This window comes from Ilyonectria robusta, assembly GCF_021365365.1.
Source record: "Ilyonectria robusta strain PMI_751 chromosome Unknown BGZ61scaffold_4, whole genome shotgun sequence".
Classification (NCBI taxonomy): Eukaryota; Fungi; Ascomycota; class Sordariomycetes; order Hypocreales; family Nectriaceae; genus Ilyonectria; species Ilyonectria robusta.
In genome coordinates this window covers 1,149,920-1,162,736 of record NW_025764438.1, presented here as the reverse complement: position 1 = coordinate 1,162,736, position 12,817 = coordinate 1,149,920, and the positions used below count along the sequence as shown (strand labels likewise).

Sequence of the window (12,817 nt, the reverse complement as noted above, 5' to 3'; positions counted from 1 at the left end):
CGTATGCGTGTGCAGGTCGTCGGGAATTCGTTGCTGTACGTATGAGTGGGTTACTGGGTTCGAGGTTGAGAGATGTTGGAGCTGGGATGGAACATTAGTCGTTAGAGGTGTGGCGGCGTGGGATACGTGCCTCAATGACCTGGAGCTTCGAGGTTGCGCTAGCACAGACCACGCTCAGCCTCCCCCAGACCAACAGCCACATTCCTCCTAGCCTCCGGATATGGACACCGAGATGAAGATAGAAGAGCGGTATATATATCATGCATGCTTTTTGTATATCGGCATGCTTTTGTGTAATTACAATTTCGCCAGCCTGCAGAGCCCAGTCACCCTTCAGCCCATCTATTAAATACTTGACCAAATGAACGATAATTGCTTCCTTGGAGGATTAACCTACCCAGTCATCATCATATCCCTTCCCTATTGCTACTAGACTACTAATGCCCCATTCATATTACAGCACTCTTATGATATAAGCACCATCCCGATAACCTACTGCCTTAATGTGGGCTTTCAACCCTGGACGATTTCTTTGGAGTCTCTGGGAGGGCGACGTTGTGACCCTCGCCGGCAACAGCCTTCTTGGCTGACGGCTTCACCGGATCTTGGGAATGTGTCTCAGCCGTCGTTTCGTCCGCCGACTCAGCTATCGTTCCAAACGTTCCCTGCACTGTTGATCCAGATAGATCCGCTGGAAGAGGGGCTGGTGGCGTCAGCGTCGGGCGTTCGGGCTGAGCAACGGCCTGCTGCTGAGGAACAGTGCCAGGCTGACTTGAGGCTTGCATGCTCTTGTCCGTAGCTAGAATGGCCTTGGCGAGATCCCTCACGCCGTCTATAATGACATCAGGTCGATCCCACGCAAGGAAACCGGGCTTCCCTGCCACTCGATTCGAGTGAATCACCTGGAACTCCGTCCTTGCCCAGCTAGGACAGGCGTATGCGTTCTTCGCAGGGAGAGGCAATGTCTTTGACTGGTCGGGTTGCTCCTCGTTACCCAGGAACACAGTGATGGCAGCCTTGGGCTTGGTAGTTGGCTTGTTGGATTCCACCGGCTCAGCCTGAGCTGCACAATGCGCCCAGAACCGCAGTGCCGCTTCGGGCCCGGGCAACCATACTAGTTGTGTCAACGTGATGATGTCGTCCGGTTTCAACTCCCTCCTGGGGCCGAGAGTCCGCAAAGTCTTCAAGACGCAGAGAAGAAGTCCCGTTGGAGAGTCACACAGGGCATAAGACGGCGTGTTCGGTTCCCAACCCCCTGAGCTGAGTTGCCCAAGCGGCGAATCCTTCTTAGCCTTGGACTGCGACTTGTCGACTTTTGTGGATGCGGAGAAGTCTTCTTTGGAGTATCCCAGAATAGGCGAGCTGAAGAGGCGCGCAAGTTTCCATTTCGACCATTCGGCTGCTGACTCCTGAATCTTCGGGGGGCTCAAGGGTGGAGAGATGAGATGGACAGCCCGACACGACTCCAGATAGTGCTGCGAGAGATGCTTGACAAGTCTCCAATCAATCTTGGCAGGCGACATGGACGCAGGTCCTGCGTTGGAGACGATGTAGCGCGGATAGCCGAGCCTCTTCATCAGTGCATCCAACATGTTTGCCGTCGTGGAAATCGGCGGTGCGCTGTTGGGCAAGGGGTCACTGAAGCCCAAGCCCGGCAGCGCGGGAATCACCAAGTGGAAGGGCTGTTGGGTCCCGGCATCTTCGGGGGCGGTGAGGGGTGAAATGAACTGGATTAAGGATAGGTTGGTCAAAGGGAATGGGGGAATAAGAAGTAGCGGAACTGCATTCGCGTGACGCGATCGAGCATGGATGAAGTGAACCCTCACGGGTGTTACTGGCGGAGGCGTCTGGAAGCTTGTGCGGTACTGGGGCACGGTAGAATTGAGCTCTTCCTCGTGATTCGGCCACGAGTAATGCTCCTGCCTGTCTCTCGGTCAGTTTCATGAATATTAATCGTTATTCTCAAGAAAGATGATCCAACTCACCAGAAGTCGATCAGCGATTCCACCTGGGGCTTCGGTTCCCACCAGTCCTTGGAGCGGGGCTCATGGGGAAGCCGGGTGAGCTCCAGCTTCTGTCGTGTAATGTCGAGATACTTGTTGGACACCTATTCCCACAATGTCAGCCACAAACGCGCCGGCGCAGCGGGGAGAAGGTTCTCAGGACGAGGTGAGGCTAACATGTATACGGTATGGGAGGATCTCGCTGCCAGAGCTCCCCGCGGGCGGGCTCAGCAGAGGATCGTCGCCGGCCATGTCTTACACGGCTCAGCGCAGCTCAGCTCCACACTTGACACGGCTGTGAGGTCGGGCGCAGATCAGGACAACAAAAGACCGTCCCAACGCGGCAGTAGGCGAGCAGCTCATGAATGAAAGGTCGAAGGAACAGCCCAGCTCGGTAATCGGCGAAACGAGAACCCTTCCACACACGACGGCCCCAGGGCGGCAGGGCCTGATAACTGACAGACCCGGCGCATATTAAAGCGACATTGGGCGTGGCTGCGTTGGCAGGATGACAGGATGGCGCTGTGGCTTGATGGCTTTCGCGCGCTGCAACGTCCTCGAAATGGCCCGACGCCATCCACGATTGGCCTGGCGCTTGGACATTAGTGGCGGTGCGTGCGAGAGCTTTCGAGCTTGCTTCCCGGGGTGCGGAAATGATGTGGTCTAGGATCTTAGCATCCTAGCATCTGCAAGCCCCGAAGCGCAGCGGGGCCAGTCGTGGGTGCTGCGCCGTCGCCTTGCCAGCTGTGTTTGCCAGGTTTCCTGCACAAAAATCAAGGAAGCACCAAGGAATCGGCAGTTACGGGCGACGGCACCGCCAGGGATCCCGGTGTTGTTATTGTTGTTGGTGGCTGCATGCTGTGGCTACTGCACGTACTGCCTAATACTACGTAGCATGTCCGACGCTGGCTGCCGAATGACTCGTGGGCCCTTGCAAGGAGATGGGCAGATAGACATGTGAAACGTCAGGTAATTGGCATAATCCATGACAAAGCGCCGGATAAATCTGAGAGCATTGCTGTCGGGGAGCTGTAACGCATGATTCAAAGCTTTAGCCTTGATGAAGCACATTTGTGCCATGCTACTTGGCTAACTACGTTGCCTACCTTACCTAACTACCAACATCTCCAAAATTGCCCACACTTCGACTCTGGATCCCCAAACGCCGTACAATCCTCAAAATCCCAAACACCTCAATGCTTCTGTATACGTTTGCGTCACTATCCGTCACCGCTTTCCCCCTTCGCCGCCTCTCTGCTAGTGATGCTGTTGCGGAGGCGGACTCCCTGCCGCGGGCGCGCCCCGAAGGTTCATCTGCCCTATCCGTGACACGAGGTTGCTCCCCATGGCGTCGACAGCTCCCCGAGGTGAGGTCAGGGTCGGACCCTCAGGTGCTGTTTCCTGGACCCGGAAGAGCTTGATCGCGGTGCCATTCCAAATTCCCATGGGCCCTCTGGCAACTTGCATCTCGCTTGTAAACACGATGCCCCAGAGTAGTGATTCATACCACCCCAGGGCCAATTGAGACCATTCAAATGAATGAACCCGGGGAGGGGAGGCCTCGATGCCGACAAGTTCAGTCCCCGAAAGCCGCCGTAGTGTTTCCGGGGTAGGTGTATCGTGTGTCAGATCCTGGCGCGGGAGTAAAGCAGAGACCTGCTGAATAACGGCCAAGATGGTATGGAGGGGAAGTTCCGGCAGCCAACTATCAATCCAATGAGCTGTTGGCTCAAACCCGCCACTGTGTGATGGTCCTGAAATCGAGTGTGCAGCGAGGCTGGTGGTGCTGTTTTGCCGCGAGAAGGTTGGGACCCCCGCTGGCATTTTGCCCCGAGCCTTCTCTGACATGCCTCGTAGTTGAGTTGGCACCGCATCCTCGACATTTGCCGTCGAGGATGCCTGTGATTGATTCTCGCTTGAAGTTGATCGCGCGGGAGTTGGTTGATGATCATCATCACTATCGTCATCGTCATCGTCGTCTCCAATGGCGAATGCACCGTCCTCTGGAACTTCTTCCAGCGCTGAAGGTCGGGCTTGAGTGACTGCGGGACTCCTCATACTGTCGACTGAGCTTCGAACAGATCCGGAATCAAATGGGTCGATTTGGCCACCAGAATCCTTTCTCCTTCTGTTTCTTCTCTCCACCTCCTCCTGACCACTCTCCAGCGTGAAGGACCGAAGAGCCTCGATGCGCTTCTTGTTCTTCAAAATTATGAATATTAATTCGGGATTCTTGGCGTATTTATTTTCGATGATAGAATTTATCGATTCTAGAAGGGAGTGGAGGAGGTTATGGTTCGAATCGTTGGCCAGCAAAAATGACGGCGCCGACATGGATGAGAACAGCTGCAAAAGCTTTGAGCTGCTGGTGCTGCTGAGGCCCTCAAGGTATGGGGCAATATTATTGATCACCGCCAGGAGAGCTGGGTATATCGCCGTCAACTTGCCCTGGCTCGTGGTAATCAAGGTATAAATCGAATGAATCAAGAAATCTGCGTAGGTGCCCCTGAAACCCGGGACCCGTATTGAGGCGGGCAGGCTGTCTTGACCTTCAAAATATTTGTTCAGGTTGATTCCGAAGTTGATTTCCACGCTGAGAGTCTGCAACAAGAATGCGCACATGCGCACTACTCCTTGCTTCGCCGTGTCATTCTTGTACTCCAAAGCGTAAAATAGAGTCAGGATGACAAAGTCGTGTGCTCTTTCAGTGTCAATGATGAAAGATCGGAATCTCTTGTTACACTGGGTTATCTCCCAGAATAACATGAGTATCTCTGGCGCAAAGTTGCCAGATGATTGAGCTCCTGGGAGATAGGAAGACTTCTCCTGGAGTGGCTGGTTGAGAACCCGCGTCATTCCGTCCACAATGAATTGAAAGTCCTGTGGTCGGTGAAGCCGCCCGAGGAAGTGTCGGTAGAAGTTCTTTGGTGATGGGTTGGACGGACTTTCAGGAATGGGATATAGGAGCAGAACCAACAGGAACTGCAGAGAATACGTCACTAGCATCTCTTTCCCATCCTTGAACACTAGAGTATTGTAAGGCACGCGCCAACTGGCAGGGTTGTACTTCAGGGTCTAGAGGGGTTTTATGTTAGTCATACTTCATATGCTAGAAGCATTGGCCGACGTACCGTATTGAGCAACGAGCACAGAACCGAAAGCACCACCTGCTTCTCAGCGCATGAACAGAGATGGGTCAAGGCTCGCACCCCCCTCTGCGGAAGAACTCCTGCGGTCATATACATGCTCTGGCCTGTGAGGGTCAAGAGTAGGCGCAAAATCTCCGATCGGTTGCTCTCATACTCCTTGGTGGTGGCAACAGCCGTGTTGCATCCCACACCACTCTGCCATATTGCGTAGCTGACCTTCGACTTTCCGCTTGGCTGCCGGGGCAGAGTAAACTCAGAGAAAAACAACAAGTCGACCAATGTATCGATCAACTCCTCCGCCAACGGCTTCACATCCTCGAATTCCGTACCCTCGGTCTTGGCCTCTTCGACTTGAGCTTCGTCGAACAGAACTTCGTTGGCAATGGCGGCATGGCGAGTGCGCTTTCTCCTCTGGCCCCAGAAAAACTTCTCCTCCCAAGAAGCCAAAGAATCCTTTTCGTAGAGGTAGGGTAGGATTCGGTTGAGGACTCTGATGCAGTTCAACGCTTCCCGTTCAGAGGCAAGTTCCGGATCGGGAAACGACGGATGATGACGTAGTCTGAATAGGCAGGATGTGATGGCAAGAATGAGGGTCTCGAGGTTTTCGAGGGCGCGATCTCGGGTTCGTCGGATATCCGCGGGTGTGAATAGACTGAAGACGTCCTCAGAGGACTCGGGGAGTTCCCAGAACTACTCGGTGTTAGCAAGCCATGGATCACCTTGGTGGGGAGCACAGGGGCCGAACGGAAGTCCAGTAGGCATCATCGGGTGGAATGTGGCGCTCCTCCGACAGTCGGAAGATGCCTTGTTTGAAAACGAGCTTGGAATCGCTCGCGCCCATGTCTGCTGTGAGAGGCTCTGCCCCTGGTGAGACTGCGCTTTGGTCAGTGTCGTGGTGTCGCGACGAGGATGAGGTAGAGGGCTATAGCCAGGACGGCATGCGTACGTAGGTAGGTACTGATACGGAGGACGTGGGAGCTGACCCTTGTTGGCCAACCACGTGCGATAGATTGTGGCTGGCAGCCGGAGTATTGCCGGGTGCTTGCCTTATCGATTGTTATCGATACGGACTCTGGAGATCTTCTGTCTAATTTTCTTATCGACCCGCTTCCTCAAGTGCATCATAGCTTGTCTTTGTTCAACACCGAACCAAGCTCGAATACGACGTGCTTCAATGCTTCGTCTCAGGCGTGGCGCTGGCCAATCGGCCAGATATGTGCAGCTATTTCGCCCTTCCCTGCGCTCTTTCGAGCTCCGTGCAGCACGATGCCGGACTTTTGCGACTGACAACAAGCCTGAGGAGCCTGAAGCTTCGAAAGCTCCCTCTGCCGAAATCGACGAGCGCTTGAAGGATCTCCCCTCCGCGATTAAAGAAGCAGAAGAACTTATTGAAACATTAAAGAAAAAGATGTTTCAGCGAGAACAAGAACAGGAACGAGACTCGAGCGCTGAATCAACCATTGATTTGGAAGCAGGCTCACAATCATTTCGGGAAGAGCATCTTGAGTGGGCCACAAACTCGAATCCTGCCTTGGAGGGATCGGACAACTTTGATGAGGCATTGGATGTTGTGCGAAAGGTTTATGGTGTGAAGGAGGTGGATGAATCGTCTCCAAACAAGGAAATGAAGAAGAAGAAAAAGAACAATCGTTCAACCGAGGACACAGGTACAACAGTGGAGCTTGGAGGTCTAGGACAAACCACGGGTATGTGGACTTCGCTCCGAGAAAAACTTCAACAAGAGGCTGCCATATCCAAGAAAGATCCTTTTCATTCTCCACCGCATATCAGTGGCGTGGCGGACCCCGCCGTCTCCCAGAAGCCCAAGCGAAAGGCTAGGAAGAACCCCGATTGGGAGTTGACAACTATAAAGCCACGCAAACTAACCCTTACACCCGTCGAGGATGATCAACCCCCAGAGGTCCCGAGGCTTTCCCACGACCTAGATCGGGTTCTCTTCAACCCTGGAGTCTATGATCTTCAAGATCCCCGATCGCGGGTGTTCAACTTCGATCCTCACCTCGCCTCGATCATGCCAGTCAAGGAATTCGACTTTAACGCCCTCAAAGAATACGTCACATCTTCTAAGGACATGAAGCTTATAAACCTTTGCGCAAAACATGGCAAAAAGTACTGTGGCTCTACGTCGAGCATGACGGCTATATTGTCCCACTTCCACTTTCTCCTCTCGGCCTGGAGAAAGCCAAATTTCAGCACACTCTCTCGCTCCTTCAAGGTTGAGTTTGAATCATTCACCAAAATCACACGAGCACCCGCTGCTGCATTCGCGAACTTCAAGGATGGAGTGTACGCAATTGACGCAGACAAAAAGTTTGATACTGCGAATATCCTCAGCATGCTCGGAAAATCGATGGAGAAGCTTCTCACTTTGCCAAAGGAAGAATTTGAAAAGTACAGTCGGGCTCGTTCACACCAATTGTCGGAAGAGGAAAAGAATGCTGAAGAAGGATTCCACTACACAACCATGGGCGATTTTCTGATGCGCTCTCAGCTTGACGCGCACGACCCTAGACTGCCCGGCACTGGAATGTTTGATCTCAAGACTAGAGCAGTGGTGTCGATTCGTATGGACGTGGGCGACTATGAGAAAGGAGTGGGGTATGAGATTCAAAACCGGACTGGTCAATGGCTGTCGTACGAGCGAGAGTACTACGATATGATCAGATCTGCATTCCTCAAATACTCGCTACAAGTACGAATGGGGCGAATGGATGGCATCTTCGTTGCCTTTCACAACACGCAGCGGATCTTCGGGTTTCAGTACATCAGTCTTGCAGAGATGGATTATGCCCTTCATGGGACCAGGGACTTACATGTCGGAGATCATGAGTTCAAGGCCAGTCTAACTCTCTTGAACGATCTCTTAAACAGGGCATCAAAACGGTTCCCAGGAAGGTCACTGCGATTGCACGTAGAGACTCGGGAAACAAATCCTCCCCTGACCTACTTTTTTGCCGAGCCAGTCGACGATAAGATGATCTCGCGTATTCAGAAGCAGGGTCAGAAATCTGTGGGCAAGTTTCAAACCGAGATCCTAGGGCTTGCGCGCAAAGAATACGAGGAGCAGTCTGCTCAACTGGATGGAGAAGTCGACGAAATCGACGAGGACCTACCGGATCAGGTTACACAGGGAGACGGTTCTCGGGACCAAAACACGTGGGACGAATTGATGTCAAAGGTTGACGAGACTGTGGAAAACGATGCACTGGGTTTACAAACTGTGAGGGACGCCATTCATGAAGCTCTTGAGCAGAGTGGTCTCCTCCGCGGGAAGTCGGATGCCCAAAAGGAGTCCTACCTGGAAGCTCTGGTTGAGGCTTTGACTGGTGAGCTCTCGGAGGGCAAGGACACGACCGAAGCATCAACAGAGGAGCAACAATCACACAGCGACGAACAGGGGCGAGATGTGCTTAATGTTGACGGAGGGCTTGATGAAGGGTTGAGCTCGTCTCCTGGGGAGATGTTGTATGATGGAGACGTAACACACCAAACCGATGAAGCAACATCAATCCCCACAGACACTCCGGATAATTTTACCTATGCCGCTGAGTCAAACGAGGCGACAGCTGGAACCACTGCCAATGAGGTGGAAGAGATTGGTGCACGCGCAGCTGATCTGGTTGAAGAGGATATGACCTCCTCGGACAACGATATGGTTTCAGATTCATCGTTGAAAGATCTCATCATGAAAGTGGCACAAGGCATCAACCACAAATCGTCCAACATGCGAACCTTTGAGCAAGTGTTGTCTGAGCTGGCGGTGGAATCGAGTCAATCAGATGCGGACGGTAGTGAAAGCGAGACCATTCCTGACTCGGGCAAAACGAACTCCGAGGACGGTACTCGGCCAACCCAGCAGGCCAACCCAGAGATCGATTCAGACATGATCGAGCCTGATATTGACACCAAAGCCCGTGAATTGTTGGGCATGTACGTCACGGTCCGAAACAGAGTCCAAGGCGAATTCGTGGATCGCGTCTGCGATGAGCCGTGGATGAAGTATACGCGAGACTGGAGCATTCAGTACGCCATCACCGAGCTACCGGACGAGAGAGCCAAGAGAATATATGGACAGGTCAGAAAGCGTCGGTCTGACATCTTCAAGCACGACCCTGAGGTCAGATCTAAGCAGTGGTATAACATGTGGGGTGGTGGTTTAGAACGAAAGGTGGAGCTGAGCAAGAGCTACAGGGAACTGGTCAACCAGTCTGAAGCAGGCAACCCCGTAAAAGTTGCGTGGGATAGACGGCCACTTCCCGCTGACGTGAAGCCCTAGCCTGAGCGAAATAGCAATATGGCGCAAGGCGATTGGCTGGGAGACGAACTGGGATACATGAGGTGGGAAGAAACGTTCAATGATGAGACATGTAGTATATTTTGTAAGAAGGCGGTGTCTGACGTAGCCTGTAAGGGGCGTCACCGTGTATAAGTAACATCTCAGCATAATGAGCATTTAGGATAGGGCAAAAATGGTGTTGGGTAACGTGTATATTATTATAGAAAACCAGGTTGGGGACGTCACTCGAGTTGTCAGCGGAATGGTAAAATCTCACATCTCAAACTTATTCTGTATTCAATGACAAAACCTTTGGTTGGGATCAGCTGTCTCGTGCTACCTCGGATGGGTAGCGGTTGTTCGGCAGCCATGTGAAGACTGCAGGAACTATTGCGAGTGAGGGGAAAAGGCGATGTTAAGGCCGACATCCCGGTCAGGTTGCATTGTCTGCTCGGTGTCCCAAGACAGTCACCGACTGGAACCTGGTAGTGTAGTTTTCGAGAGACTTGCGAAAGTTGTGCTCGCATAACGCGAGTCTTTGGCTTGTGTTGGTATCTGTAATATCCATGCAAGACCAATCAAATGACGACAACCGCCAACAACTTGCCATGCCACCTACCATCACATGAGCCCGTGAGGTCACAGTCTCCCGCGATTGGACCATGGGATCGTCCGCTACGAGCCGTGATATATCGCCGAACGGCTATTTCTACCCGATGCCAATCCCCTCAAAGGCGAACTTCCTAATGCAACTACAGCTCCGGGGTGCATGGGCCACATGCCTGCTCCCATTGGATGCCGCCTGAATGCATCTCGAGTGCCGATCCGAGGGATCATCTTAGCAGGCCGGTCAGCCGGCCGCCAGAGCCAGAGGAACACAGGCGCCAGAGCCCGTGAGATGGAGCTGTCACGGGTTTATTAAGTGAGACGGAGCGGGATCGAGAACGGATCTGGCTGCCAAGACGTCGCAAGCCATCGTTTCAAGCACGCGGGCCGCTCATTCACGCTGGTTTTAAGTACCAAACATATCTTTACGGCGTTCTAAAAAAGACGGCGATCACGTATCCGGTTTTGAGATGTTATTTTTTACGCTGCTTGTTGCCTTTATCGGCCTTTTGCAGAGCGTTGTCGGCTCTGAAGGTCCTGGAGTAGCCGCGCGAGATCTCGCCCACATTGAGCGAGCCATCGAATCTAGGAGCTGGGTGGAAGATATCTGGAAGGATTTCGAGGATAGTGCGTCGTGTGCGGGTTGTCAGGTTAGTATTTCTGCTTCGATAGTGATTGAATGGGGACTGACAAGACGTAGACGCTCTTGGTCGCGCTTAAAGGCCTTGCGCTCTTAGGCGACCAGGCTTTAATTGACGTTCTTCAGGAGATTTGCAAGCTGTCTGGAGTGAGTTAATCCAGGCGCCGTTCTCGTGAATAACGCTAAAACAATATAGGCCGAAGACGACGACGTCTGTGATGGAGCTATCCAGCTTGAGGGGCCCATCATTGCCAAGGCAATTAGAGGCATGACCATCGGGTCCAGGACTTCCAAAGAGTTCTGCATTACCTTTCTCGGGATTTGCGAATATCCGGATGTGAGGCAATGGTCTGTCCCCTTCCCATCCACGAAGCCCACCACTGGTCGTCCTGCACCCAGCGGCCGGGATCCGATCAAGGTGGTTCACTACTCCGATATCCACATTGATCCCCTCTATGTTGAGGGATCGAATGCCAAGTGTACCAAGCCCATCTGCTGCAGGTATGTATGGAAATAGTATTGACAAGGACATACAATAACTCTGTACTTAGGCCGTACACCGCAGCAGATAAGCCTGGTAACACCAGCTCGCCTGCTGGACCCAACGGAGACCACAACTGCGATGTTCCTATCAGCCTCGAGGAGAGCATGTATGCTGCAATCAACGATATCGTCCCAGATGTGGCATTCACAATCTTCACGGGAGATATTGTTGATCATGCAGTCTGGAACACAAGCCAGCCCTATAACATGGAACAGAGTGCGTGGGCATCACCTGATTGAGTCGATGTGATGCTGACATTTTCCAGTAACCCACGCCTACCAAATGATGAGCCAGAAGCTCAGCATTGTATACGGAACCGCTGGTAATCACGAAGCCAATCCCGCCAACGCCTTCCAGCCCAATTCGGTTGGCAATGTAAGCCAGTGGATCTACGACCTGTTGTCGGGACTCTGGTCCGGCTGGATCGATGTCGAAGCCGTCGCCGACACAGAGAAGCTGGGCGCCTACTCAACCCGGTACCCGGACGGCAACCTGCGCGTCATCTCTCTCAACACCAACATGAACTATCGCGGAAACTACTGGCTGTACCAGAAGACCATGATCCAGGACCCCAGTGACCAAATCACCTGGCTCGTGAAGGAGCTTGATGCCGCGGAGAAGGCGGGGGAGCGTGTGTATCTTGTGGGCCACATGCCTCTCGGAGACCAGAATTGCTTCCACGACCAGTCAAACTATCTCGACCAAGTCGTTTCCCGGTACTCGGCGACCATTGTAGCCATGTTCTTCGGACACACGCACAAAGACCACTTCCAAATCAGCTACGCCGACTATTCGGACCAAAAGTTCTCCAACGCTCTCGTCACCTCTTACATCGGCCCCTCTCTGACTCCCACCTCGGGCATGCCATCGTTCCGAGTCTACGATGTCGACCCCGTCACTTTCGGCATCCTCGACTCAACAACATACATTGCCGACATGACCAGTCCAGCCTTCCAGACCACCGGCCCCGTGTGGACAAAGTACTACTCCGCCAAAGAGGCTTACGGCTCACTTCTCACCCCGCCAGTTACCGACTCGGGCGCCGAGCTCACCGCCGCCTTCTGGCACAACGTCACTGCCCTCCTTGACTCCGACGATACCGCATTTGAGGCGTACCTCGCACGCAAGAGCCGCGGCTGGAGCCCCGAGACTTGCACTGGGTCGTGCAAAACCGAGGAGATTTGCGCGCTGAGGGCCGCGCGCAGCGAGGACAACTGCTACGAACCGGTCCTGGGCGTCAACTTCAACAAGCGGAGCGAGAACCGCGTCGAAGAGCGAGACGAGTGTGGGATTTCGGTGGCAAGGGCGACATTTGCGGCCTTGGGAGTGAAGAAGGAGATGCTGGATGTGCTGCAGAGGAGGCTTATTGAAGAGGAGCGGAAAGTCCGGTTGTGAGTGCCGAGACTTAGAGAGTTTTAACGCAAGTGATAATGAATCTAGATTAGGGGCTAGTTGGTTTGAAGGTGAATATGATAAAACACTACACGACTTGTTCTAGATGATTGGATAGCCTGGTTCAATTTCTGAGTATGGGGACACGTCGGGCTTGTTTCTGGGTTGGGCTTTTCGTAACCGCCC

At 53.1% G+C, this 12,817-nt stretch overlaps 4 protein-coding genes across 4 annotated transcripts; 2 read left to right on the top strand and 2 right to left on the bottom strand.

Moving 5' to 3' along the window:
• Window positions 1-246: 246 nt before the first annotated feature.
• On the bottom strand, window positions 247-2,488 carry BGZ61DRAFT_444971 (Alpha/Beta hydrolase protein). The gene is made up of 3 exons (XM_046245017.1): window positions 2,181-2,488; window positions 1,986-2,107; window positions 247-1,923 (listed from the first exon to the last, which is right to left on the bottom strand). Exons 1-3 carry the CDS (start codon window positions 2,253-2,255, stop codon window positions 501-503), a joined length of 1,620 nt encoding a protein of 539 aa, XP_046108416.1. The 5' UTR covers window positions 2,256-2,488; the 3' UTR covers window positions 247-500.
• Window positions 2,489-2,966: 478 nt separating this feature from the next.
• On the bottom strand, window positions 2,967-6,093 carry BGZ61DRAFT_444970 (high-temperature-induced dauer-formation protein-domain-containing protein). The gene is made up of 3 exons (XM_046245016.1): window positions 5,898-6,093; window positions 5,135-5,842; window positions 2,967-5,078 (listed from the first exon to the last, which is right to left on the bottom strand). The coding sequence occupies exons 1-3, from the start codon at window positions 5,991-5,993 to the stop codon at window positions 3,261-3,263; spliced, it is 2,622 nt and encodes an 873-aa protein (XP_046108415.1). The 5' UTR covers window positions 5,994-6,093; the 3' UTR covers window positions 2,967-3,260.
• Window positions 6,094-6,257: 164 nt separating this feature from the next.
• Window positions 6,258-9,734, top strand: BGZ61DRAFT_444968 (mitochondrial protein Pet127-domain-containing protein). The gene has a single exon (XM_046245015.1). The coding sequence runs from the start codon at window positions 6,327-6,329 to the stop codon at window positions 9,447-9,449; it is 3,123 nt and encodes a 1,040-aa protein (XP_046108414.1). The 5' UTR covers window positions 6,258-6,326; the 3' UTR covers window positions 9,450-9,734.
• Window positions 9,735-10,525: 791 nt separating this feature from the next.
• On the top strand, window positions 10,526-12,686 carry BGZ61DRAFT_413815 (Metallo-dependent phosphatase-like protein; the record flags this gene model as incomplete). The annotated part of the gene is made up of 5 exons (XM_046243315.1): window positions 10,526-10,705; window positions 10,756-10,842; window positions 10,892-11,196; window positions 11,247-11,455; window positions 11,505-12,686. The coding sequence occupies 5 exons, from the start codon at window positions 10,526-10,528 to the stop codon at window positions 12,632-12,634; spliced, it is 1,911 nt and encodes a 636-aa protein (XP_046108413.1). The 3' UTR covers window positions 12,635-12,686.
• Window positions 12,687-12,817: the final 131 nt, after the last annotated feature.

Excerpts from the sequence above, each read along its gene's own strand:
- BGZ61DRAFT_444971 (XM_046245017.1), bottom strand. The coding sequence starts at position 2,255 with ATGGCCGGCGACGATCCTCTGCTGAGCCCGCCCGCGGGGAGCTCTGGC. Across the intron at positions 2,108-2,180 it reads TCCTCCCATACCGTATACAT|GTGTCCAACAAGTATCTCGA; the intron begins GTTAGCCTCACC and ends TTGTGGGAATAG. Across the intron at positions 1,924-1,985 it reads GAATCGCTGATCGACTTCTG|GCAGGAGCATTACTCGTGGC; the intron begins GTGAGTTGGATC and ends ACCGAGAGACAG.
- BGZ61DRAFT_444970 (XM_046245016.1), bottom strand. The coding sequence starts at position 5,993 with ATGGGCGCGAGCGATTCCAAGCTCGTTTTCAAACAAGGCATCTTCCGA. Across the intron at positions 5,843-5,897 it reads ATGATGCCTACTGGACTTCC|TTCTGGGAACTCCCCGAGTC; the intron begins GTTCGGCCCCTG and ends AACACCGAGTAG. Across the intron at positions 5,079-5,134 it reads TGTGCTCGTTGCTCAATACG|ACCCTGAAGTACAACCCTGC; the intron begins GTACGTCGGCCA and ends AAACCCCTCTAG.
- BGZ61DRAFT_444968 (XM_046245015.1), top strand. The coding sequence starts at position 6,327 with ATGCTTCGTCTCAGGCGTGGCGCTGGCCAATCGGCCAGATATGTGCAG.